Source organism: Orbicella franksi, chromosome 7, assembly GCF_964199315.1.
Source record: "Orbicella franksi chromosome 7, jaOrbFran1.1, whole genome shotgun sequence".
Classification (NCBI taxonomy): domain Eukaryota; kingdom Metazoa; phylum Cnidaria; class Anthozoa; order Scleractinia; family Merulinidae; genus Orbicella; species Orbicella franksi.
The window spans coordinates 28,261,715-28,289,651 of record NC_138151.1 but is presented as its reverse complement, the minus strand read 5'-3'; the positions used below and the strand labels follow the sequence as shown (position 1 = coordinate 28,289,651).

At 40.4% G+C, this 27,937-nt stretch overlaps 3 protein-coding genes and 2 long non-coding RNA genes across 15 annotated transcripts in view; 1 reads left to right on the top strand and 4 right to left on the bottom strand.

The window, feature by feature from the left end:
* LOC145493524 (uncharacterized) overlaps positions 1-12,950 on the bottom strand; it is a 119,314-nt gene extending 106,364 nt beyond the window's left edge. For both annotated transcript variants that reach the window (XM_081473016.1, XM_081473017.1), the window contains exon 1: positions 12,876-12,950. The gene's annotated coding sequence lies outside the window, so the exon portion shown is untranslated. The remainder of the gene's footprint in view (positions 1-12,875) is intronic.
* Positions 1-27,937, bottom strand: part of LOC145493522 (uncharacterized) — a 62,910-nt gene that overhangs the window by 14,002 nt on the left and 20,971 nt on the right. The gene's annotated exons all lie outside the window — the stretch shown is intronic.
* LOC145493541 (uncharacterized) lies at positions 2-12,866 on the bottom strand. 2 transcript variants are annotated; one of them, XR_014050140.1, is made up of 4 exons: positions 12,268-12,866; positions 11,833-11,891; positions 8,007-8,076; positions 2-185 (listed from the first exon to the last, which is right to left on the bottom strand). It is a non-coding gene; the product is annotated as an uncharacterized LOC145493541 (long non-coding RNA). The 2 variants fall into 2 exon arrangements; XR_014050141.1 differs by lacking the exon at positions 8,007-8,076 and adding an exon at positions 1,372-1,453.
* On the top strand, positions 15,490-20,393 carry LOC145492872 (uncharacterized). The gene has a single exon (XM_081472249.1). The coding sequence runs from the start codon at positions 16,209-16,211 to the stop codon at positions 18,618-18,620; it is 2,412 nt and encodes an 803-aa protein (XP_081328375.1). The 5' UTR covers positions 15,490-16,208; the 3' UTR covers positions 18,621-20,393.
* Positions 20,553-27,572, bottom strand: LOC145493538 (uncharacterized). Its single transcript, XR_014050137.1, has 2 exons — positions 23,710-27,572; positions 20,553-22,910 (listed from the first exon to the last, which is right to left on the bottom strand). It is a non-coding gene; the product is annotated as an uncharacterized LOC145493538 (long non-coding RNA).

Below are 27,937 nucleotides of genomic sequence, written 5' to 3'. Positions count from 1 at the left end.
GGTACAGCTTCCGGTGAGGACTGGAGAGGAGAAATTTCATCCATGTCTACAGCTCCGTGGGGCATGCAATTGGTCAGAAGTCCCAAATGAATGAAGTCGTTGAATGAATTACTGAAAGTTATTTCTGCATCATCTTTTCTTCTCGTGTCAACTTCAAAGAGTTCACTTCAACTTAGTCTGTTCCACTGTCACCATTTAAAAAATATATAGACCATTAAGAATAAGAAAAACAAGCTATAAATAAAACTCATTTGCCTGTAACATTTAAGCCTGGAGCTTTATAAAAAACATGATATGGGTTTAAGACAAACCCAAAGATTCAATCACCGGTAATACACCACAAATGTCATAAAAAAGCTAGGAGCAAATTTTCTTCTCACATCTGTCCAGATACATTCATCGTGTAATGAAGTCTGTGGAAATTGGCTACAAACTCTTTCTATCGCATTTTGCAAGTCACATGTACTCTTTCATAATTCAAATACACTTGATGATTGCTTGTCTGTTTATATTGTCAGCATTGAAGCTTTCTGTGCTACAGTGAAGCTTTATTATAATTGTTTTAACGTACTCTTGTATGTCTCACTAAAAATGCTAGAACTGCACTGCATATAACCACAGATAGCCCAAGCTTGATATATGAGAAGCTCAATTTTTTGTTGACCTCTGTACTGCCATGTAATTTGCGTGATTTGCATATTTACAAGGGTTTTTATGGGGAGAGAAACACATGTAGAGCCGAAAATTGCGAAAAATTATTGTTGAATTTTAATAAATATTCCTTACCTGAATTCCAGTAGTGGTTTTTTGTGTTCTGTGTGGTTTTCTAGCCGATTTGTTGCATTTCCATCAAGTTAAGCTCCACTGTTTGCTCACTCTACACATATTTTAGAGTGAGCAAACAGTGGAACTATATCTTGATGGAAAAGTAACAAGTCCGCCAGAAAACCACACAGAACACAAAAGAACCACCACTGGAGTTCAGGTAAGTAATATTTATTAAAATTCAACAGTAATTTTTCGCAAGTTTTGGCTCTATTTCTCTCCCCATACAAACCCTTGTAAACATGCAAATCATGCAAATTGTGTGACAGTACAGACATCAACAAAAAATTGCGCTTCTCAAATATCAAGCTTGGGCTTCCTGTGATATAACAAATGTCATAATGTACTGCATCAAAAACACAATTTTTTTAAAGAAAGTTATTCAAATTGAGGACAGCAAGCAAGTACACGTAAAAGGTTGCTACCTTTGTTGTTTTAGACCAACACATGTACATAATTATGCAGACACACACTTCTAAATAAAATCAAAAATCACAAAAACTACTGAATGTGCATAACAGAATTTTGTTTTCATAATTTTCTTACCTAAAGAAGTTCTGAAGTCGTGGAGTTGTTTTTAAATCCATCAATGACACAGTGTCAGTCAGTCACCGAGGAGTTAATACAACTGTAGAAATAAACAGGTTGGCTCAAATCTCAAGTAATATATAAAACGTTTGCTCATAGTCTAAACTGAAAATATTCTGCAGACAAAGCAACAATGAGAGATATTGTGCTTTTTCATATTGGGTTTATCGTTCTAAAGCACACAAGAATAATTATTCACTACACAGAAATTGTATCTGCTAACATTTCAATCTAGCTTCTTGCTTTCACCAAGAACAGGAGCTAAGTTATTCATTGTTTACAAGTCAACATTGGTGTGCTAGAAGCCATTATGAATTTTATATTACTAGTGATCAATACATCAAGATTAAAAGACTTAATGCAGAAACACAAATGCAAACCAAACGGTAATGAATAAGAGAATATCAACTGTTTAAAGCCTGATCATTACTGATAACTGGAAAATACATAAAAAAGCTAGCTAATTTTCTTCTCCATCCAGATACATTCATTGTCTAATGAAGTTTGTGGAAATTGGCTACAAACTCTTTCTATCGCATTTAATTTTGCAAGTTACTCTTTCAAATGTGCGTGATAACTGCTTGTCTGTTTATATCTTCAGCATTGAAGCTTTCCACACCACAGTGACATGAAGCTATTGTTTTGGCTTAGTCATGTGCGGCTCACTGAAAAAGTTAAAACACGAGTGGTGGAATTCAGATCCTGCACAAGGGTATTTCCCACTGGTGGCAACATTTTAGACTCCTTTGCAATTGATCCGAGCTCTGTTGTTTAAATAAAATGAGCATTCAATTGGCTGATCAACGGTCATTATTTTCACACGTTCTGTGTAATTATCTCATTAAACCGGAAGACTGCTCCAAAGTTTATCTTCCTTCATACATGTATCTCAAAATGAAAATTTCAGTGAGTGAAGCTCACATTTTGAGTTAGTTTCCTGCAAATTTTCAACATTTTTTGCTGAAATTTGGATAGAAAGTTGCCCGATAATCAGGCAAAAAGCCGTGTCGGGGAATTTTTATTTTAGCTTCTTTCAACAGTTATGACTATTTTAGTGAAGAGAATGCATGTTTTATCAAAACTCCGTGTCAAAAACCAACCAGACAAGTGATCAAAATTTCCCGACAAGACTTTTTAGAGAAAGGTGTCAAGAAGACATAGCGATGTTGATCATGTCTTCCTGCTCAAATCCAACCAGAAACGAACTTGATTAGTGAACCTCTGTACTTTGGGAAATAGGGCACTATATTTTCGGAAAACCTTAATTCTTTTTATTTTAATAAATACACCTTCGTCAACTACAATTCTTAAGCTTTCAGAAAATATAATATATACTTTCCTGGGGTTTGTGTGAAACGTCCAACCGTAAAGTGGCGCGAACGAATTATGGTCATTTGGGGTATACAGATACTTTAATGCAGAAACACAAAATGATGCAAATCAAACTATCAAATGGAACATAAATTACACTTTTCACCATAAAGAATGAAAAGAACATATGAACCCGTTATTTTGCAGTAAATTAAGCATGTTTATTATAAAGATGGGTTTAACACAAGCCCAAAGATTCAACAGTTGTTCTGCAAACAGGCATGATAAGAATGTGATGCATTAGGGACTGTTCATTTTTTGAGGGAGGAAGGGCTTGTGGGATTTGGGAAGCACCATTTAAAAATTGCATGACCCCCTCAGCTTACCATTTTTTTTGCATGTGTTGCAGTTAATTTTTGGGCTCAGTTAATCTTATAATTTTACTAGTTACATGTAGTTTTTTTCTAACTAGGTGATTTTATTTCTAAACTGGTTTGTTTTTCTAACTACTGTAGCAAGCCAAGAATGGAATGGAGCAGGAAAAAAAACGTATTATAGAGCAATAACCGATTGGGCCTCACTGCCAAGTGAACCAAAGAAACTTATGCCAAAAAGGATTTTTATACACAAACTGAAACAGTTTTTTATTTAACCATTTTTAACCTTAGTTAGCAGTAGTATTTGTAATTCTAGTTCTAGTTTTATACCTTAGTTTTAGTCTCATGTTTTTACCTTTTATTACTTCTGTATTTTAGACATTTAATGTACATTTTAGACGTTAATTTTTTAGAGGACACTCCTGAAAACCACCTCTAGGTGATTGGAGGCCTCCTCTTAAGGGCCCGTTAACCGATTCATGCACGCGCTCGCGCGCGTTGCTAAGGAGGTGAAATTTCACTTCTGGTCACTTACGTCAGCCTGAGCAGGGAAAATAAAAACAACTCAAAAACTTGCAAATTCGCTCACATTTAGACATTTTTCTTTGTGTTTCGCAAAATGCAAAGTAAAAAAGTACAAGCAAAGACAAAATAAGAGAGAGACAGAAAAACAAGAGCAATAGAAAGAGAAAAACTAACTCCGTGTGGCTTTGTTTGATCTACCGAAGTGCGCTGGTAGTGTAAATTGTGCACACGCTGATAGGGTAACTTCCAATAGATATCGGGCGCACTTCCGGTTTCTTTAAATGCTAAAGGAAATGCGGTTTTTCATTAAATTCAGCCTTTTTCAACGAATTTTGATTAAGCCAACATTGGCAACATAGCTATGCATTCCTTTTTCGAAATCATGCTTTTTCCAGAAAATTACGAATTTTTCAATATTTTGAAATGCTCTCAAAATCTGACCTTTTAGAAATTAAACAAAATCGATGCATAGTGTAATGAGGATTTAAATTAAAATACTAAATCAATGAAAAAAATCCCGGGAAAGTAATTTGCCTGGGAGCCTTTGCATTTTTTCTGTATTAGTCACATGACCATGGGCGTGGCCTGATGACGTCATCACTGGTGTTACTGATCAGGAAAAAGTTAAAACACATGAAATAACTCTGAACTAACGAAAAATGATGAGGTTATGTGAGACTAAATTTTCCCTAGCAACGGCTCAAAAAGATCGGTTAATGGGCCCTTAAAATATTAATTTAATTGACTGTTATCATCATTATCATATGCCAGGGTACCAGTTGAACCCCAGTGATGGGAGAAACTGAACTTGTCCATCAATGAGCCCAGAGGAATGGTGGAAAAGTTGAATGTCATATTGAAAGATGTGGAGGAACATAATTCCACACTCTTTCAGTCCAATGGGCTTGCTTTAAAGCAGGGTGAAGAATTTGCCCACAGTTTCAGAGTAAAACATATTAGATGTATAGAAGCTAAGTTGACAAAGGTCATGCAGGACATGGAAGCACTAGAAAATAAGAAGAGAAGTTATGACAGCTTATTCAAGGGCATACACAAACAACACATCAACAGAAGGAGAAAGAAAAAAGGAGAACCGCACAAAAGTCAAATGAAAGAAAGAGAAAACGGACTCAAAACAACATCCAAAGAGTTTAAGGAATCTGTGTTGGAAACCTGCTAGGAAATGATCTTCCACAATGCCTTGTGTACCCCCCTAGCCTGACCATCTGGAAGAGTGTTTTTTAAAGTTGAGGATGTTACCGTGTGGGTATTTAGATGAGATGGGCTATACATCACACAGCTCTTGGAAGGGAATTATTTCACCGATGCTGCAAGAAGCAGAATCACCACGAACCTTAAGCAGGAAGTCAGATACTTTGTTTACACCCTCATGTACCCTGAAGAGTACCCTCTGGCTGAAAGCATTGCTGGAAGTGACTCCCACAGCAGCACAAGGGGCGAAGAAGGGCTCGACGACAGTGAAGATGAAGATGAGTGCCAGTGAAAGTTGTATTAGAAAATAGCAGTGTTACTTTAAAGTTCTCTTTCTTAGATACAATATTTTTTGTCATCAAATGTTACTTTAAAACAGAAGGAAAGTTTGTAATAAATTTGTATCCTGTCTATTATGTTTGTTCTATAGCATTTTTTTTAATATTAAAACATTATGCCATTTCAAAGCTTTACTAAAGAAATTCACCTAACCCCCCCTTTTCCCTTATTTTTTTGGGATGACCCCTCTTTGATAGCCCTTTTCACATGACCCCCCCCCCCCAAATCCCACCAGCCCCCACCACCTTCCTCATAAAACATAGGCACGCAAGGCGTGCAAGAGTTATTTTTTTGTGAACTATAAGTCTCGGACATAGGAGCATTCATGGAACTGTTTACAGTAATGATTTGGTTGATTTGACAAGTTTTTTTGGTTGCAATGTACAGCAAGAAAGAAACTGGGAGTTTATGATGTACATACGATGTTACATCGGTAATGGCAAGATAACTAAATAGTGAGCCATAAAATGTTTGACTGAACAAACTACAGTAATCTGACATGTCTCCAGATTAATGTAGATACCATCTTATTTTCTAACAGGTAATTTTATTCGTTCTTTGATACAACCCACACTGTGATTGGTCTGACACGTGCACATGCATAACTCCCTCACTCACCGATCACGTAGCCCTTCCCCCGGGAGGGGGGGGGACTCCCTTATATGGGCTATATAGGTCTGTGCGGCCCCAAAGGGTATGGTTTTTCAGCCGTTTTGGTCATAAATAGGGTATCGATTTTAGCTGATTTTGGCCATTTTGGTCATAAATAGGGTACGGTTTTTGCACTCTAGCCTTGGTATGGGTATGCTTTAAGAAGAAGCCACTTTTTCATCATTATTGAAAAGAAAATCAACAAAAGCCCTTCACAAATTTATATGTTTACGGTAATTTAACATTGGTTTGAACTAGGGAGCTAATTATAACGCAGGTCTGAAACAGGGTTTTGATTTGAGGGTCAGGTCGTAAATAGGGTTTCGAATTTTTGGTCAGGTCATAAATAGGGTAAGGAATATCGCAGATTTTGGTCATAAACAGGGTTAGGGTTTTGGGAAGCGGGCCGCACACCCCCAACCAATTTTTCTGGGAGTACCCCCTCGGGAGCCCTTCCAGCCCCCAAGAGGAATTTTTGCTCAAAAATACTCAAGTTAAGAGAACTTTTCGCATTTTATATGAGTAGTAAGTTTACCCTTTTTACACAACACAACGCAACAACACTACTTCACCGAAAATTTAAAGAAAGAGAAAAAAACCTCTCTGACACGTTGAAAGTCTGATTTAATTAAATTGCACTTTAACTTGGTACCACACAGTCTTCAAAGAACATTTGAACAGTTTTCATAATTTTTGCCTTTAAAAATATCGGACTGAAACGAATGTCATAAAATGCCCATCAAATAAAAATACTAAACTGCTACTGCACAGACGTAAAAACACTCTAGAAAGGAAAGCTTCTTTTTTGTTTAATATCCTGGGAACAATAGCCGATAACTTGTAAGCTCTAATTGAATTTACTCCCATATGAAAAACAAAAGTGTTGAGTTACCATTTGTAACTAAAAATAGCAAACATCTCGTGGGAACAAGTCGCAACAATTTGTCAGCTCTAATTGAATTTACTACCTTGTGAAAAACAAGAGTGTCAAATTACCCATTGTAACTAAAAAATAAAAATATCTCGTTATATTTGCATGCAATAAGAACAAAACAATCGTTACCTGCACTTACTATTGTAAACGTTACAACTGCTTCAAATCTAAATAGTCTCGTCTCCTCTAACACATGTCCTAAGAACTAGAACTGACGATTCGTGACCTCTAATTGAATTAACTCCTTGTGAAAAACAAAAGTATCAAGTTACCCTTTGTAATTAAAAATAAAAATATCTCGTGCCATTTGCCTACTACTCATGAACTGCTTCAAAACTCAAGACTCATCTCGTTCATAACTAGCCACCATTACACTGAAAATTATGCACTCTAAAACAACCCAATGTACGTATGTAACTGTCACACTCCCCTCCAAACCGGACTAAAAATCACAAACCAGCAACATACACGTCACTCTTTATTTTTCAATTACCAAAGTCCTTGTGTTTATACATACCTTGTGTTTCTCATGTACCATTTACCTTTACAACAAGAAATTTGATTGGCTGTTCATAGTAGATCCAACCTGATTGGTGTGACATACATACATCTCTCACTCACTCACTCCCTCACTCACTCACCCATTGACCCGTCCATAACATACCCGACGCGCCGACTAAGAGGTATTTTTTTACAAAAACTAACTCAAAAATGAACAGTCCCTTAGTGAATACTGACTGTTCAAAGCCTGATCATAACTGATAACCGGTAGATACATAACAACTAGCTAATTTTCTTCTACGTCCAGATACATTCATTGTGTAATGAAGTCTGTGGAAATTAAATTGGCTAAAAACTTTTTCTATTGCATTTTGCAAGTTAAATGTACGTGATAACTGCTTGTCTGTTTATATCCTCAGAGCTGAAGCTTTTCGCACGACAGTGAGACTCAGTATTGTTTTGCTTAGTCTTGTATGGCTGACTGAAACAGCTAGAACTCTTTTGAATATTAAAAGAATCACAGTGTACAGAATCAAAAAACAGGGTTATTTTATCGGCCAGTTAACAATCATACACTGTAAATGAAGTGTTCAACAAATTGAGAAAAGCAAGCAAGCAAAAGCTTTCCAACTTTTTTGTTGTAGACCCATACATGTAAAGACAAACACAAGCTGCTAAATATAACCTTCAAAATTGCACAGACTAGACTGCACAAAATCAGATTTTTTTCGTAACATTCTTACCTTGTACAGAAAAGTTTGTATGCCCTTGAAAATGAGCCAGTGTCAGTCAGTCACCAAGGGGTTTATACAACTGTAGAAACAAACAGGTTGGTCTAATCGGATGTACATGTAACATTTACTGATTACATTTGCTCTTAGTCAAAATTGAAAACACTGATCCAAACAAAGCAGCAATGAGATCAAAAATTTAAACCTGTAACTCAACCCCTAAGAAAAATGTGCATTTTTACATCGGGTTTATCACAGTGGCGTCAAGAGAAACCTTTACAACTTGAGCCAGGCAAGTTATTGCTAAACTTACTGCTTGCTAATAAATACTGATTACTGATGAATAGTCAATACTCCCCAGTTTAAGAAAGTTGTGACATAAATTACGATAAAGAACCCAATTATAAATCACAACAGCAGATCATATGTCTTCAATCTATCATTAATCTAAGAATCAAGTATCCGCAGGATTATGTGGCTCTCATCTTTTGGTTGTAAAGTAAACTTTTGTATTTACAAGTGCAAATGAAATCATGATTTGGGTTGATTTGTTCACTGGCAATTGGTCTACCAAGGTTCTACACCTAGAGATGAAATTGTTCCCTGACAAATGATGATGAGTTTGTTTAGAACTGAATCATTCATGATCAATGTTTGTGAAACGTAAAGATAGGTCCGCACTGCATACTTGTCTGTGCGTAGCGTCCTTTTTGCTTTTTTGAATTTTATGAGCTGGGGAAATTAAACTGGGCTGCTTATTGGAAACCGGCTTTGTTATTGGGACAGGGTGCTGTTCCTTCCCCTTCTTCCTCATGTTTTTAGCCACCCGATCCCTACCCCTTCCCCTTTAGTGTGGTTAGAAAATAGGTAGCCTGCTTAAGCAAGTCCGTTTGCGCCACTATTATGTCACTCTGTACCGTTGTCGCAGTGTTGCACCTTTTTTGACGAGAAATATGTTCGGTTGTGGAAGACCTTTAGAGGAAGGAAGCTTAAATTTCACATCAGTGAAGGTCTTTGCTGTATTATATGCGAAATAAAAATATCATGCTACATAAAATCCTTGAGTACCGATTTTATCCGAATAGTTCTAAAGATAACATGTTGTAGGTATTAATGTGCTATAAATTAGGAGACGTTTTGAAGGGAAGCGTGAACCCACAATGGAGAAAGGCCAAGTCTTACAAAAAATGACATGCATTTGAACTGGAAATTATCAGATGATAATGTTACATTTTTGTGTTTTGATTGTCATGGTAGGTTTTTGAGTGCGATTTTGTTGACGATGTTAGCCAACTCTGTTTTTCCTCCTTGTACTGCACTGAAGTTGATAAGATCTTGTAAAGTAAACTGAATGCTGAAGGCATGAACCTGGGAGACATGAATTGACCCTTGTCAACTTCATTAAAGCATTTACCTTCGTTGTCAACTCTTAATTAAACACGTTTCAAAGGCAAGCTTTTTAACCTCATTCTAAAACTAAAACACAATGACATTTGCGTTATCACAGTTGGACTAATTTGAGAAATTTCAATTAGAAAATAATCTTTTAGTTATTCGGAGTACTATTCTTATCATAAACTATTATAGTCCCTCTACTATATTATTTTGTTTTGATATCCAATGTGTTGTACCAAGTGTTTTAACTCGAAGTTTGTTGAAATAAACAAGCTAGTTATTCTGGAAGCCACTCACAAGTAATTTTAGAGAGTGTTTACATTTAGTTGGGGTGCATGTCTATTTCATGCATGCTCTAATTCGCAGAAAATGATGGTCGGATCAATGACATCAAATATTGTAGGGTTTGGATTTTCCTCCACTTCATTTGTTTGCCTTATAAGTATTATAGCACATCATTTCAGGGTGCAACAAAGACAGTGTCCACTTGTCCCAGACAAGTGGTTTTGGCCAGTGGACAAGTGGGTTGTCAATCCTACTTATCCTTTGGACGAGTGAATCTTCAGAAAATAATTTAAAAAACAAGGTGTTTAAATGTTTCAGCAGAGAAATTAATATACAGTTAAGTTTTTGCAAGTGTAAAACAGATCACTTTTCGCAAAAGAAACTTACAAGTTAGAGATGAAATGAGTTGAGCACTTATGATTTATCCGCCACTTTATTTCAATGAGTACCGAAAGGGGCCTGCCACTCATTTGCAGGGTTCCAGGTAAGTTTTAAAGGTTGGGTGCCAATAAGGAATTCTAACAGGTCAATTTCCAATGCTCCCAGCAAATCACTATGATTTTTCTACTAATTTATCGGGTCGTCTAGCTGATCTCACTTATCTGGAACACTGATTTGGGGGTATCAATTTGTGCATTTATTAATAGACCCTCTTAGTCGCTGTCAGCACATGCACAAGTGGGATCTTAAGAAAACCACGATGGCAATGGCAACAGCAAGGTCGCTAAACAAAAGGTTTAATGAGGAGAACAATGGCTGTGCACGTACATTATAATTCTCGGTACATTTCTTTGCCGTCCTCTGCAGGCAACAACGTGAAATGACCAAATTCTGCGTGGTATGGAAAACGTGAACCATGAGGGCTAATTTTTTAGACTTTTATTTAGAATTTATCGATGTGTCCTAGATTCAGTTTTGTGATAGCTTTGATGGTGATAAACAAAGTAAATGACTTTAGGGTACCGAGAGATTCTTAGGTAAAACATAAAATCACTTTTTAATCGACATTGTCCTCGGCCTGGCCATCATGGTGTCTTAAGTTCTCTGATGGCTGATCAGCGAAGCATAAAAGGCTATTTTGGCGCACCAGGAAAGGAGCTAGAGAGAAAGGCAAAACCTTTGGTAGAAAGCACCGAGGTGAACGAGAGGAGAAAACAATTTCACAGCCCAGCAGTTCGAGTTTGAAAGTTGCAGGAATCTTGGAAGGACACCTTCCCATGGGTAGTACAAGATATAAAAAAAGATGTGATGTAATGTTCCAGATGTAGGTATCCTGCCTTTGCAAATCTACATAGTTCTTTGTACATTGGCTGTAGATTGGGCAGAAAGTATTGCATATATTCTCTTGTTCATCATAACGTGTCATAGGAACACTATTTGAAAAAGATTCAAATCCTCAGTATGTGGAACCAATTAAGGCAGCTGTTCAAAGAAATGTGGTTCAACTATGGATTGGATTAACTCTACATCCAAGGACAATTGGACTTGAGGTTTGGACAAGTAAAACCAAAACCTCACTTGTCTATTGCACAAGTGAAGTTCAAAATGTTTTTTCTTACCCTGCATTTGTGTCAACCATAGCATCACTTCATTCCACATTTTGTAAATTTGTGTAACAGCTTGCTTCAATTTTGGCATGAGAATTAACATCTTGCCTCTGAGAATGGTACATCATCATCATCCATAATTGGCGCCACACTTATCATATTCCAAAACTTATCCTTAAAATGTGACAAGGCATCCTTTGCATTCACAAAATGGTTATGAAGACGATCGTTGACCGGTATTGTTCAACTGAGATTTGCATACTAACTTTTGATCTTGAAAGAGCAACAACAGGGTGACACTGTTCAAATTTCTAACAATTCAAGTACAATGCAAATTCAAGGCAGTCTTTTTCAGTTTCTCAGAGTTTCTGACAATCTTTGAAGCTCTCTGACAATCCCTGACACTATGTCTCACTTATAGTGCTACCTATATCAATCACTTCAAGCCGATATACATGGTGGCTAGCAAGCTATACATGGTGGCACAATATACATGGTGGCTAGCTTGCACAAGAAAGATGACTCCTTTCGCTGCATAGGGCAACCCGCGCTGAACATTCAGGCCGATCAGCTTGCAAAAGCATACCAGCCCCTGTGCAACCTGCACTAACCTCAAGTTGAGTCTTGATATGTTGGCTTCTGTGAGCAAAATAACTCCAGATATAGACACCTGAAGGAATGATGAAAGAACGCCATCAATAAACATTACAACTGCAATCAACATTTCCAAAGCCTACATGAAATTAGGAAGCTGGATTTTTGATAACTGAAAACAGACATGTAATTAAGCACAAGCTTAAATATGATCGAAATTACCAAGGATACGAATATTTATTTTGGAGGAGCAACTTCAAAATACCCGGCCACTTTATTTAGTTACATGCGTCGGTGTGCTTTGAAGAATGAGGTATATAACAATAGTTGCTATTCTTATTCAATGAGATGCTAATAAGTGGCCAGGTATTCTGGAGTTTAACGATTTTGGATACATGCAAACAGACAATGTACTGCATCTCAACTGACAAGCTATAAAAGAAAAAACCTACCTTGGCAACTGAAAGCTGGGAAAATAAAAATGAAGTATCTTTAAACCAACAAATGGAACACAAAAGCAAAGTGGCCAACACGAAGGAGGCAGAAAAAAACCACTTGCACAAGCCAACTAGCATCCAATCTTCTCATCTATAGGATCTTAACTAGTGCCCAGTCATTCTGTTCAATCACGTGACTCTCATAAACAGCTGCCAACTTAGTGTGAGCTCCGCACACACAAAAACAGGCTTGCCGCTTCAACTTCTTCGAATGGTACGTGGCTCGTTGCATAAAATCTTGGGACTAAACTGCTTGTTATGAATGATAGCTGGCTCACAAATTATTGGATATTGATTAAAAGTCTTCTCAACAATGAAGCGATTGTGGAACTAAGTTAGATTTTTCCGTCCTTGTTTCGAATGCTGCTCGTCCCTCAAATGGGTTGTGTCCTGGTGTAACGGTACACAGAGGGAATAACCATTGTACTCCTTTCTTTACGAACCTTTGTTTAGCTGTTGAACATTGTTAGGTCTTTTGTATCGGTTCTTGTGAACCGGTCCACGAGGACAGAACCCTCAAATGTGCTTAAGTTTCATAATTTTATTTCACTCATCCTGCTTACCTGGAAAGTTAAAGCTTCTCTTGTCGCTAGAATCAGTAACTTCGACGTATAACTGTGGCCATGAACAAGAGATTCCTACACAGAACGAACATCTACTTAGTAACTTGAATTAGAATCCCACTGTCGTTGTGTCTGGCCTAACGGTGAATCCGTCTAGTCACGCGAACTGAATTCTGAGTAGTTAACGTTCTTTTCCAGACCTGAAATCTCGTTAAAACTTTCTTACCACTAACCTTCTAGAATAATCAGTTTATGTCCATTTCATAAACCTATAAAGTAGAAGTTCGTTCCTGATCAAACAGTGCAGGCTTTCATCTGTGACACATTGTTTTCCAACGTCACATGATCACCGCGTCATCAAAGTCAATTCTCGACCCCAGAGCTCTTCTCTGAGGGACAACCGAAGAGTACTAGGAGCAAGTTTCCGAGTCGAGCAGTTTTCGCAAATATGTTGGCTATACCACAATTGCTACTAATCTCGCAATCTGATTGGCTAATTTGCCGTTGTCGATAAGAGTCCAGACAACGCTGCTCGCGTCAATGTATCACGCTCTTGGTCAGGCTCTGCAAGAAAACATTTTCTTTGACGTTGATATTGTGGTAAAATTAACAAGTTTTCAATAACTGTCTGATTTCTCGCTCGGTGATTGGCTCATTTTTATTATCAATAAGAGTACAGACGGATAAAATTTTAATTTATGCAAGCTTTCAAGTTCAGCTTTCGGCTGTCAAACTGTCAACTTCTCAACCAATGAGATTTTACGGACTTTTTTAAGTAGCCAATCAAAAAGCGAGAAAAGCTATTGAAAATGTTAGAGTCATTTTAAATAAAATTCAATTATCTTTGTTTACGGCAAGTTTACGGCGTCTTTTCCCCTCATTTATTCCCTGCATTTGACCATTTTAGGGTCTTGTTATCGTAAAAAACAAATTGACGTCAGTTTTTTCATGCGTATGTCCTCTTATCCATGATGAATTTCATCACAACATTGTCAAAGTTTACTGCGGAACCACTCGCCTGCGGCTCGTAGTTCCACAGCCACTTTGACAATGTTACGACGCAATTTATCATTAATAAGAGGACAGACGCATAAAAAATTGACTTCAGTTTGTTACATCGAATGTGGTTTAGCATTGTCTGTACTCTTATCGACAACGATACGCGTCATCACAGTGGTCAAAATTTGTTGTGGACTCGGCTGCGCCTCTTGAGTCCACAACAAATTTTGACCACTGTGATGACGCGTATCGTTGTCGATAAGAGTACAGACAATGCTAAACCACATTCGATTTCTTAAATAGCGGATTTTTCCAATCACATACGGTCCACATAATTTGCGAATTCCCAGTGGTAAAACTATGTTGATCAACAAGACAAGCACGTTTTTTTTACCTGACATGTTAAGAATAATGTATAGCGAGTAAAGCAACAAATTGTTCGGCAAATGCTGTATATTTCTTTATGTCTCTTCCCGTCTTGTTCGTAAACCGTAAATTTGTACGCTATAACAAATACTCTTCAAAGTTATCCACAACCTCTGTAGAGAGTTGATCTGCCGCGGTCTCCATTTCTAAAAGTGTTGGCCTGTAGGCTACGGGAGTTGCAATCAGCATTAGCGTTAGATAAATTATGTTGGAATAATTTGTAATAGTAATTGGACCGCGAGGAGTACAATTCAGGGAGTAATCGCGTGAGTAATTTCAAACTCGGACGAGCGCGAAGCGCGAGGACGATTTGAAAATACGAGCACGATTGCTCCTTGAATTGTACGATACGAGGTCCAATTACTAATTATCGTATCTTTAAGAAATTTCGGAATTAAAAATGTCTTTTGGGAAGTTCTTTTGAGCGGAAACGTCTGTAGCGCTTTTCATAATTTTGAAAACTGTAGGAAACATTGCGAAGGAAGCCATTAAAGTGCGCGTAATTGACGTGAAAATCACGTGGGTATCCAATTATAGCTATCCAATTACAAAAAGTTCAAATTGGATACCTGTAATTGGACACCCACGTGATCGCGCTCCGATTACGTGACACATAGGTGCGCGGAGAACCAATCACCATCGAGAATTTTGTTATAGCTACGATTACGAGCATACTACTATAATGCAAGCATCGAGCATAATGCCAGCATAATAGTCATGTTTAGGACAGGAGCATAAAAGTTGATAAAATTATCAACTTGATTATCCTGCTAATAAAAACACTAAAATAATGTGTTTAAAAATTGTCCCGTCAGTTGTGGGCTTTGTGGCTGCTTTATGCAATTATTTGGCTTCGTTGAAGGCCTGGTTTTCTGTTTGAAGGCCTGGCTATCTTACTTTATGCCTGGCTCCCCAGGCCTGTAAGTTTGAGGGTGCATGTTAGCCCACATTTTGTCCTTTTTTTTGCGCAAAATATACCCAGCATCTTTGAGCATAATTTCGAGCGTAATGCTATGATTTTTGGAGTGCCGCTGAAAAGCATAATGCTCAAATTTTCGAGCATAAATTATCTAACCCTAGACGTAGCAGATGGACACTAAAACGAGGCCAAAAACCCCTGAAGAAACCTAAAGGGGCGGCCAATTTTCAGTCTTCACAAAAAATCTCGATTGTTTTCTGCTGCAGACAGGCCGAAACGAAATTAGGATGCGTTCTCGAGGATATATCATAAAAACTGGTAATAACCAAAGGTTAGGAAGTGCGGGGGAGGACGATGCATTGTGGTTTTGTGTTAATAACAGAGTTGTACCAATTCGTTTATCAGTGGCGCATTGAGGTTGATGGTTCCCTATCTCTTTTATAACATCAAACTGATTTGGTAGAACGACCACGCATTTTTCCTAACGTACGTGTCTGTTTCATACAGCTAAATGAGACACTTCTGCACCTTTGCTGACGAAGGGTTATCAGTACTGTTTTGTTCATATTTCACATCGCAGCGAGCACATTAGGTAATCGTGGGCTTATTTCAACCAAAAAACTGGACTTACATTGCGATGGCTTCGCTCTGCTTGGTAAGATTTTTATAGAAACACAAGGCTTGCACGTGATAGGTCGTGATAGCCTACACTGTATTTGCTGTGATTTCACCATGATAGCTCTGTGTTTTGAGCGAGGCTTGTTACAATGCAGTTGACATATTTTTTATAATTCTTTTCTCTTCTAGCTCAAGACGTTCACCTGTTGAAAACTCGACTTGAATCGGCTACCAAAGAAAACAAGCTGTTGAGAGATTTGTTAAAGAAAAATAGTGTAGCTATTTGAAGACAGACCCCCACAACAACAACAACAACAGATTCTACCTTATCTGGGACAGTCGACACAGATACAGCTGGTGATGCTGTTGCTATGACGACGATAGAGGTCCCAAAATCGAGGGAATCACCGACTGCAGCAGTGACAACTGCGTCGAGACCACCACAGGTTACCAGCCAAACAACAGTGATTAGTAATGCGACTCAGCCCACTACTGCAACCACTGCTGTGCTTAATCATTTTCCAATCACTTCGGCTTCTGTCGCGAAGGAGCAATCGAAGAGAGAATCAATTGCTTATGTGGCCCCTTTTATTATAACAACTAATCCAATTTCTGCAGCAAGTAGCACAGCGTCTGTTTTTACTCCAGTTACAACATGTCCAACGGTTCAAGTCCCAACAACATCTGTCGCGCAGAATAGTGCAAACACTTCTGGCCAGCTTGAATTGAACCAGCTACAGGGAAACATTAGCAGTTTGTCGAATCCTAATCCATCCTTTAATCCCCCTGTTGTACAGTTTGGAAATAACCTGCCCTGCTCTGTAACACAGCAGCCGTTACAGACTGTTAGCACGCCAGTCAGCTCTGCTTCTCAAGGGTTGCAGTCTCAAGCAGGCTACTCAAGACACAGTGTAGCAGCCATCATGAAAGTTGCACTACAACCTGGTACATCAATTTCGCCAATAAGTGTGGTGAATGCTGTCCCACTTGTCGCTCCTGCAACGGGGCATAACTCTGCCGCTATCCTGAACCTCCAACCAGCTGTGATTAGCTCATGTGCTGCTGTTCCCAGTGCAGTTCAGATGTCAACTCCTCTTGTCGCTGTGCCAGTGCCAAACAGCCTGGGTAATCAACACGCTGCAGCTGGAGTCAGCAACACTGTTGTGACACAGAGCACCAGCTTGCCGGCATTCTATGTGACTGCTACTCCAAACCAGAGTATAACTGTGTCCAAAATTAGTCAGAACAACGAGAGTACTCCTCGTCCAAAGGCGTCGACAGATGCGAGCAAAAACCAAGGGGGTTGTAAAGCGAAAAAAGGAGGGCCTGCCAACAAGGGTCAGAAAAAATCGGCGGTTAATACAAGCCGAACTCAAAACACGAATAGAAATTCCCAAAACAAACCTTTGTTAGGAAATAAAGCGACCTCGGCCTCAAACAAACGTGGAGCAGCACACTTAACTGTGAGAGACAACACCAGGATGGCAAAGAGAGCGAGCACTTGCGGCTCCCAGGAACCACCAGGAAATATTAGTATTTGTCAGCCTCAACCGGAGATAATGACAATACAGACTTTTAACGTCAATTCTCTGATCCCAGGTATTACCACTCAGGTGTCAGTTCCAGCTAATACCATGCCAACTCGAGTAGATTGTGGTAAACCAACTGTACAAGTTTCTAGTATAGGAATGAGTCAGGCTGGCCAGATACCACGCCTTTCTCACAGTATTGCATCTTTAGCTGGTTTACCTCAGAGCATGGAGCAAACACAAACGTCAGATTTGCAGCAACACCAACAAGTTTCGCAGCTTGGCTCTGGCAGCCTTAGCTTCTCTGCCGAATCTCTGCTTGCCTCAAGTGAAGTGGTTCTGCCGAACATTCCACACATAACGACCGCATCTGTTAATTCTGACAGCAATCCAAACCAACAGAGCAGTTTAACAATGGCCGTGGCCCCGTCAATTCACAGTACACCCAGTGAACAAGGCCATGCTCAGAGTTTTTCGAATTACTCGGCAGAGGCGCTGATTGGAGGAAACGAACTGATGGGAGATTCAGTTATGACACAGGAATCCCAACTTCAAACACGGCCATCCAGGACTACTTACTCGGATTTCTCTGCCGAGTCTCTAATCGGCTCTAGTGATTTGAATTCAAGTCTTTCCTATGCCATTGATAATCTCATCTCGTCGCGCTCAGATGCAAACTACAACAGCACCGCTATGGTGTCTGTGAATCCAAACTTACTTCACTCTGTTAAGTCGAATGTCAGCCATGATGCCAGCGCAAACAACCCATTGCGCGCACTTGCAGCCATGCCAGATCTTGTAGAACAGAAGGCAACTGCCCCCAGTAGTCAGTCAGCGATGCTCTTTAGCGGGCCTACAGGAAACAGTGCTTACAGAATGTCCCCGCCAAATTCTGCAGCTTCGCAGTTCACATTCGTAACTCATAACTCCGCCAGACGGCAAACAGATGGCGTAACACCACAGCAAGGAACAGGGCAAGCTGTAAATTCAACAAACAATGTTTCTGTTCCATCTACCAGCTTTCTAAAACATTCAGTGGACAGTATTACATCTTCGTTTTATGCAGTCAGTAATGCTGGCTCAAGTTTCTCATTGGGATCAAACTCAGCGCCTGGGATTGCATTCCAGGGACAGGCTCCATTTGGTTTAGAGCCTTTTTCAAGCAGCCAGCTTTCTTTTGGTTCAATGACAAACCCGTTTTCACCCACAAGATCGTTTTTCAATCATGGCTCGACCATGGGAAGTTTTGTTTGACTTTTACGTAATTTCAAGTTCAAAGTAATGACTAACGTAAAGTTACGAAAGTGTAGTAGTCTTTCAATGGATGCCACTTTCTAGTAGCTAAATCGGCTGACGTATTTTTACCAATCTAACGTAATAAAACGGTTATGTTCTCAGTTTAAAGAGAGCTAAAGTTTAGTACTTGTTCAAGAGCGTTTGCGCGAAAATCTTCCAAGACACCACACGGTGACTGAGTTACTCTTGTTAGAAATGTAAACAAATATGGGCGTCAGGGAATTCGGTGCGGAGATACAATGTCCGAAAGACCACCCTTACTCTGAAAAAAGTGGTCTTCGTTCTTGAATATGGCTCCAAAGTCTGCCAGTCAAAAATATCACAAATAAAACGCTAATATGCAACTTACTCCGCCAAAAATTGTGTTCCTGGGTCTACAAGGCAAATCTATTCAACCGGTAACGTTACTTAAAGTACGGGTAAAGTCTGCATACGAGCCAACTGGTCAATCAGGCCAGTACTTACCTCCGGTTTCTGTAGAATGAAGCGACTAGGAATATTTCTTCTCCCCCATAGATGGAATGCAAATCCATCGCAGGGTTACCCCCAGCATTGAACTGACTGATACCCATTTAAACCCCTGGGTGGAGAGAGGCACTGTGAGAGTGAAGTGTCTCGCCCAAGAACACAACACAATGGCTACGGCTTGAACCCGAACCGCTCGATCCGGAGTCAAGCGCACTAACCATGAGACAAGCATTTAGCGACCACACTTCCAGCGACCTGACAGCGATGCCGCGCGGGTGGAAAAATTGGAAATTCTTGAACTTTCCCAAACTCTCTTTTTGTTCAGTCTTTTAAAGTCTGTCGATAATTGGAAAAGGAAGTTATTTTCCGAATAATTAGGGGGCACCAACCATTTAAGAGGGTAAACTGCGGGCGAAGTTGACGTAGCCGGTACCAACCCTATTCTCGTGTACTTCTCATTTCAAGTGTAATTTGTCCTTTCTACACTTCTAATCTTTCACCCCTCCCCTCTCCCCTTTCCAATGTTGTTACCTAGTAACAGCATCGCTAAAGCCTGTTTCAACATTGATTGGGCGTGTGGGGAGGGGGGGGAAGGGGGGGAGGAAGGGGTGGCTATTGACGTACTTAAGGTGTTTTTTTCTATCACGGAAGTACGGATCTCTAACCAAAACATTTCAATTAGCAAACATATCTCAACGCTTTTGTCCCTGATTGTAGGTGTCGAGAAAATTGCCTATTTGTAAACACCTTGTTTTCACTGCCACGATAACACAGATAGCAATCAAGCAAACGTTTTTGAAGACTCCCTACTATCTCTAGTATCTTTAAATGAGCCTGTCCGAACAGACAGTTATCGAGTTTTGAAAGTTGGGATGGTGTACGTCTGAAAGGTCGACGATGGATCTAAAAGCTCTTAGTCTTACCTTATCTGTATTCTTTGCAGATGTTTGCTTCTTGTTTTGAAAAAAAAACCCTCCATTGATGGACTGTGCTGTGTCTTAGAGGACTTGCAATAAAGTAATAGCTTAAGTAATTTGAATAAAACCAAATTCTCGAACCTGATTGGTTTTCAGTACATCCTATCTTTTTATTTACCAAATTGGAGCTTGACTACCTCAGGTGTCCAATCGAAAGATCTCTATTAACAGTTTCCATTAAAGTGCAAACAAAAATCGTTCGTAAAGCGCGCTTTATTGGAATGATGATTTCCTCTATATCATTTAAACTTTTCAGAAATGGCCCTTTCCCAGCGCGTCATAGTATTCGTTTACTTGAACTCTTGTAAATAATACTTCCTTTTTTAAATATTAATTTTTTAGAGTATCTACATTTCTATCACTGCTCGTGCTATCAGTGAATGTTACGCTACAGTTTGGATGTTAAATCACAACTCCGAGGACCTTTTAAAAAAATATTTCATTATTTCAGTTCCTGCTTTTAATACGATGTCGACTGGTGGAAAAGCCGAATACAGAAACACGCGAACGGAGTGAGCCGAGCAGGGTCTAGTGCGAGCGGTTTGGGGACGAAAAGTCCATTAAAGGAAAAGCTCGGACATCCTGGGGTGGCTTAGCTCGCCGAATGTTTTCTGCCTCAATTTTCGGGAGCCTGATTAATGGCCAGCGCAGACAAAAATATTTACCCCTTAACAATTAAAAACCTTGGGAGAGTTAGGAAAAACTCGAAACAGATGTGGGAAAAAATAGGTTGTTCATTCCTGTTCTTCCAACTTCCACATGTGTTCCTATTTTACAATTACATTACGAGACCGAATTTTCTGAGTGAGCACTTTGCCTCATGTTTTAATAAATTCTCTTAGGAACAGTTAAGTTATCTCGAGAACAAGGTGCTGTTCCTACAAGAACTATTAACCCTTTACCCCTTAGGCCAACGACAGTTTATCCTAAATCAGCAAAAAAAGGCTCTCTGCCTGTGTACAATATACCATTTGAAAGCCACTGATCAGCTTATTTAAGAACTGACATCAGCAGCTATGAAAGAGGTAGTCATGTTCAGAGAAATTGTTTTGAAATGTGAAAATAAAAAGCTTCCAACACGTATCAGTTCTCAAATATCATAGGTATGCTCCCGATCCGTGGCTTATTTAGCAGGTCTTGGTACAATAGTACAAAGCTTGATGTGAAACAAGTCTTGCATTCCATGTGCATCTCAAAAAAGAAATTGTAAAATTATGGGGGTGGTCAACCATATCTTAGATAGGAGGGGGTCACAATTTTAAGCCTTCAATGAGCAGATCTTTACAAGACAATTTTCATGGCAAAACTTCATAAAAATATCTCAAATATTCACAACGTTTTTAAGTTGTGTGCCAAATGGCACTCTTAGAGAGTAAAGGGCTAAATGGTAGCTGGCTCTATGAATCTTCGTTCACAATTCAGCAAGTGCATAAATTATGCAACACGTGCCTAGCGCGGGAAAACGCGCAAAAGCCAATTTAAGATTGCTTCTGATTGGTTGAAATAAGAGCACCTTCTCTTCCCTTTCTGCGTTAAGATCCAGAGGCCATCAGGTCGGCGCATATCCCAAGTTTCTGTAGCATGAAGTGATTAAGAGTATTTCCCCACCCCACCCTGGATGGGACACGAGTCCTCTAAAGGGTTACCCAAAGCATAGTTAATAGAGGGGAATGGTTATGAAACCCGACAAAGTTCTTTGTTGTATGTTTTTGTTCGCTTTTTTGGCCTTGACGGTGCACAAAACACAATAGTTGTTTACACCGTTCTGAGGAACTAACTAATAGAAACGTGTTGGTTATGTAATTCATGCATAGTGCATGAGCGCAAAACAAAAGATTGTGCACTGTCGTGGACCTTCCAACATAAATCTTGGCGTCTTCGTTTGCTCCTTTGATGTTTGCCGGGCTTCATAACCAGTCCCCTCTATCAACTATTCCCAAAGCATTAAATTTGCTGGTAAAATACATACAAATTAATTTATTAGGTTATGAACAATACACAGTTAAAGATACCAGGCAAATATATGAACTATAATCACTCGAATATGAATTTCTTTACAACTTGAACCTTAAACATTGTAACAGAAACGCTCGATTTTACACGGGAACATTAGAAGTTGCAGTTACAACTTAATCGAAGTTAATTTGACGACAGAAAATGTCGACTTAACTTCTCTTGAATTAGATCAAAACGAGAATTCTAAATACTGTAACCTTGTGATGTCACTCATTAACTCAATCCCGGAATGCCCAGTGGCACATAGGGCCTAACCTTCTGATGTAAAACGTAGTAATTTGATATCACGAAGGCTTTCATGATCAATAGTTTCAACAAAAACGACCGAACAGTAGAGCTGGAAAAAACATTTAAGTTCTTTGCTTGCACTGCTAACATGATAGAGTCCCTTAGGAAAAATCTACTGAAAGTTTCAGATTGTTAAAACTCAATATGAATATCTACAGAATGTGCCTCTTTGTCTTCGCTCCACAACACAAGGTACTGGTGGCTTGGTTTGGATTGTACGCTTTCATGTGCTGTCTGAAGAGCGTCTTCTTATCAAGCCTGACAGGGTGCTATGAGTCACAGTTGTTCGCAGATTACTTTTTAAGTGATCCTCTCTCACACTTTGCTGCTGAGGGAGACAAAGTGAGAATCAAGTCCAGTAAAATAGGACAGTCCCTGACGTCATCTAGCCTTGAAGCAAGGAGGTTGGTAAACGCCTTATTTGGGTTGATAATCTTCTGCCTTAGCAGACTTGTACGCAAAACAGGCCACTGAGTAATAACGCTTGTCTTCTCTGCTTCTATGAGATAATAACTGAAATATGCAAATCTCACAAATATACCCCTCCCCTCCCTACCACACACAGTGTTGGTTTGTTTTACTCATCCATGTCATCCATGTTTGCCGAAGCTATACGATATTGATGATGGGGGAAGGATAGGGGTAGGAAGGGAGTATAAGATTTGTTTTGCCAATCAAGTGACATCGACCTATTCACAGCAATGTCCAAAAAAGCCTCTCTTCCATTTTCTGATTATCCCCCCTCTCCCCCCCGCCCCCCCCCCCCAAAAAAATTGAAGTTTCTCAAGCTTTCAGGGCATGAATACTTTAGTTCTTAGTCATTTAATTCTGGGAATACAGGACAGACCCATAGTTTCTAGATTTCATTCCTTGAGAATCACAACCGCACGTAATCTCTCACAATAATGGCACAGCCAAGCAATCCAGCAGCCTTATAATGATCTAGAACGCCTTAAATATAGAAAACCTCTCTCGCTGAAAATGTTTATAAGATAATATGTGGCAAAAGGAACCAACGCCTACGCACATTTTCTCTTGACCACTCATCACGCATTGTTAAAATAAAAAAATCAAAAGTTTCTTGACAAGGCAACCACTAGGATGTCACGCTCTTAAACTTAAACGAGGTCCTTTGTCCAGTCCCGACACCCTCTCCCACGTGATTTCTGCAAGAAACTGATGTCGTTTAGAACACTTAATTACAATATCAAACGATAACCCGAGAAAAGACACTTGGTATTCCTATAATAAAAGTTCGCTGCTAAATTAATTTCCACGAGCGTAAATTAAATTCCTACCTCTCCTCATCTCCCATAGCATCCTGGAAGCGCGGTCAACCAGCAACTTCGGCGCGCGTCTCATCTCGGTCGAGAAGGTGGTGCGTCCGGGATCAGATCTGATGATTGTTGAGTTCTTGTGGGACTGTTGCACGATAGCTTTAGTGGCAGATGGGCTGGACGGGTCTCTCAAAGAAAGATTTCGCTGCACGGGGTTTCACGGAACGCATGACTCCATCACGACCATTGAACAGGTGCACTGCCATCCCAATCAGCCACTTGCCACGATTGCTTTCGTCTTCACACAGATTGACTACATCAACGATCTTCAGGGTTTCTGGCCAGCAGACTCCGATGCAGTTGTAGCGTACTCACAAGTCCAGGGTTTCCCCAGCACTTGGCGGGAATTATGTATAAACCATGCGATCCAGGCGCAGACTCCAAGGGCCTTTGGTAGATCATGCCGTTCGAGTGAATGGTCATATTCATATGGTCACCAGTCCACCGTAGCTGCTGCTATCACCTCGTGTACTATTTTGGACTCGACTTTGCATTCTCTACTGGTTCTAGTCACAGGATTTGGCCGCCACGCATTTGTAGCAATAGCCACTCGGGTCTACTCCACCAAAATGCTGCATCGGTTATGGAATCTCCACGCCAGCTGAGATAAGCAGTATTCTGATGAGAAGGTACATGTCTCCACTTATCAATCGTATGTTCCTTGATTTTCCTCGCGTGCAAGATATGCTTTTGTGATTATCATTACCTGTTCTTTTCGCGTCATGTCACACGTATGCGGTTACCTTATGGTTAGTGCGCTCGTCTCCGGTATCGAACCCTGACCGGGGACATTGCGTTGTGTTCTTGGGCAAGAAACTTCGCTTTCACACTGCCTCTCTCCACCCAGGTATATAAATGAGTACCGGCGAATTTAATGCTGGGGGGGGGGGGGGGGTAAGCCTGCGATGGACTAACATCTCATCCAAGGGCAGTAGAAATACTTCTAGCCGCTTCGTGCTACAGAAACCGGGATAAGCTCCGGCCTGATGGGCCACTTGGCTCATATGTGTCCATGTGTCCTGCACCATGTCACACAGAAAGCCTGCACAGTATTCCTCCACCTTGTCCTTGTCCTATGGCTCCTTTTGAGATTCTCTCCCAGAGAGAGGAGTTGAAGCCCGCTCTTTTCCTGCAGTTCTTCGCCAGGTTATTTTGAGTCTTCACGGCTTTTTGACAATCACCATACCATATGTTTTCAAGAATCTTGACAAATAAAGGCGTAAACGGCTGCGGCGATATCACACCCATTTGCGTCTCCGAAGACATTGAGTTCTACTGCGCTGATAAGACGCTAACGTGCCCGTTACCACCATGTTCATGAGCAGGTCAGTCTCCTGTCGCTTCATTTTGCTGTAAGCTCATGAGGTAGAGGAGCGTCCCAGGCTTGTTGTTATTTCAGCTCACAAGCATTTCAAGAGTAGTAGTTCCTTGTAGTCATGTGTGGCAAACCAGACCGAGGAATTCATAGGTGCGACCTAGCATTCCTAGAATCCTCCTCCTTTTGATCAGTTCAGCATTTTCGTGAGGAAACGAATGGAACACCTTTACAGACTGCCTGGCGTTTGTAAGGCCAAAAACTCCCGTCTCTGGAAGCATCAGTGCCTAACGGCTACTTAGCGAAGGCGGCTTGATTGTCGCTAGAATCCTCTCGAGTGCTTTCTTCCAGCTCCAGTACCTAAGATTGCTATTTATGCAACTGCAAAAATGCCACTAGAGAAAATTGCACCTCTTAGCAGAAAGGAGAAGGAGTGAGACCAGAAAGTGCTCTGGTGAACCTCAAGATCTGTATTTCGAAAACTGTGGAGTGCAAATCCCACAAGCAGTTTATCGCAGAACATCAGGCTCACCCTCCCTAACGCGCGCTCGCAGGGATGTCTTTTTCATGTTACCAGCAAACGCAACCGAATGAAATCTAGCAAGAACCGAGACGTGGTGAATCTTGTTCTTGAGGGCGAGTCCAGTCGCAAGGCAATTATTCAGAGAGGGCGTTTTCTTTCCTCCCGCATAGTGCAGTCATAGACTACACACATCTCAGCAGGCTGTGCTGTTTCCCTGATGACATGCTCAAAGGGGCATGTAGAACTTTCTCGGTGGGCTGTCGACTCAACCACGTCTTCATTAAGCTAATCATGGATTATTTCATCGTATCCCGATAGCTTTTCCATGCTGAGTAATTTGGATACCAGCCTTCTTGACGATGTCGTGCCAGTTGCTAGCGAAACTCTTTCTGGACTCCTTGTTGATCACGAGCGAGAGTATCTACCAACCCCTGAAGATTTAGAGCGCATAGATGCTCATAATTGCTGATCGAATTCACTGCTAGAAAGCCAGTACCCATACAGTTTTGATCCTAATGCAATAAGAGCCCAGCCAAACAGGTAAATTCAGAAACAGGTTCTTCACGACGCGCAGCGCGCGCTTTCGTGTAGGGATCTGCGCGTACCGTTTGCACGTAGGATGATGTGACACCGGTAGAGGGTCTTCCAATCACTGATCTCCTGACTTGACTCCTAACAGATGAGATTTATTGGCAATTCGCGACCGCTCTACATAATGAGGGTTGTCTAGCATCAATAATTATTTCCTTTCTGTCAATTTCCCTGGCACGCGTGCTCAACGCGAAGTCTCTTCTAATCGCTCGCAAGCACAAGTCGTACTCCAGTAGCGTTCGTGTTCTGAGCCACGCGACGCGTTATGTTTTTGACTGCGCGCAACTGAGTGAGATCAACCTAGACGGCATTAAAGAGTGACTCGCCCCGCCTCAGAGGAGAGCACGGACTTTTCTGACCATTGACGTCAACCATGACTAGCGGATGAAGGTTCCTAGGATTGATGGTAAAGGGAAGTATGATGTCTCCCACGATAAACGCGACATGAGAACTTACGAGGACATTTGTTAACGCTATGCTGACCCACTACCCACTTAAAACACAACCTTTTTGCCCGCCAGAAATGCCTTACGTTCAGCACGAGTAGAAACTTGATCACAGTCTGAAGAAACATGTCCCCGGTGCTAACAAATAGACGCAATCGTTGACAAGTTGATCCTGCCAGTGAAATTACGATCATTTGGAAGTGTAGAACGTTAAGGGCCGTTACTTTTGTCACCTGCTTTAACCATCGCATTTGTATCTGTCCACTTACGTTCACCTTCCAGTAAATTCCGCGAAGGGCCACGGACGCTAATCACAAGATCCGAGCTTGCATCGACGAAACTACTCTACAATAACGTAATAGCGTTTTATAACACCAGTTTTATAAGGCCACGTTTCTCTCCATTATCGCCGGCATCTCGAGAAGATTTATTAGATAAGTTCCCGCTACTTTCAGGAGTCTGGATGGCCGTACTTCTTTCGTAAGATATTTCTCAGCTTACTTATAACCCTCTTGATTGAATAGTACGCCATGCGAACTCCCTGAACCATTAGTTCTTTGAGATCTGACAATTTAATTGTCTTACCGCCGAATTCCACCGTCGCAGAGAAGGGATTATCAATACGCGCCCAGGCTATCACGACTCTTTTAGACAGTGTGACAGAAGGCTTGGGAAGTCTTCTCTCCTAGCTCCTTTGGTTCCCGGGCTACTTGTAGCTTATTCTTTGTAAGCCAGATCCTTTTCATGCGTTTCTTTGGTGCTTCACATAGCGTTGACCTCACTGCGCCTTTCCACCTTGGACAGAATTGTCCAGGAAAATTGTTATGCTTACCCGAACATGATCTCACCCAATAACAGCACACGACAGCCAAGAAATCCATCACCTTAATCTCATTCGCTGGAAATGTTTAGCAGATAATTCGTGACATAATGAGGCAATGCCCACACACATCCACTCATGGCGCATAAAATATTCACTTGACGAGACAATCAATATGATATGATTTCAAGGTCTTGAACGTGGTAGAATTTTTTACTTGGGCGTATCCCAAAGGGAGCCCAAGTTTAAAATTGCACTTCATTTTTGTTTGCGTTCAGTCACAAATCGCCGTCTGGTCTCTAAAGAGCATGCGTTGCCTGTCCATGCGTACAGCACATGGAATTTACAGAAGTTGTCGTCGTGAAAAGTTAGCACGGATTCCATGATTTCTGGGGCGATGAAATGATATACAAACGAACACACCGTTCGAGGTAGACCAACACTAAAGGACATTAAGCGTTTTCGGAACGGGTCGGTCTGCAAGCCTTACGAGA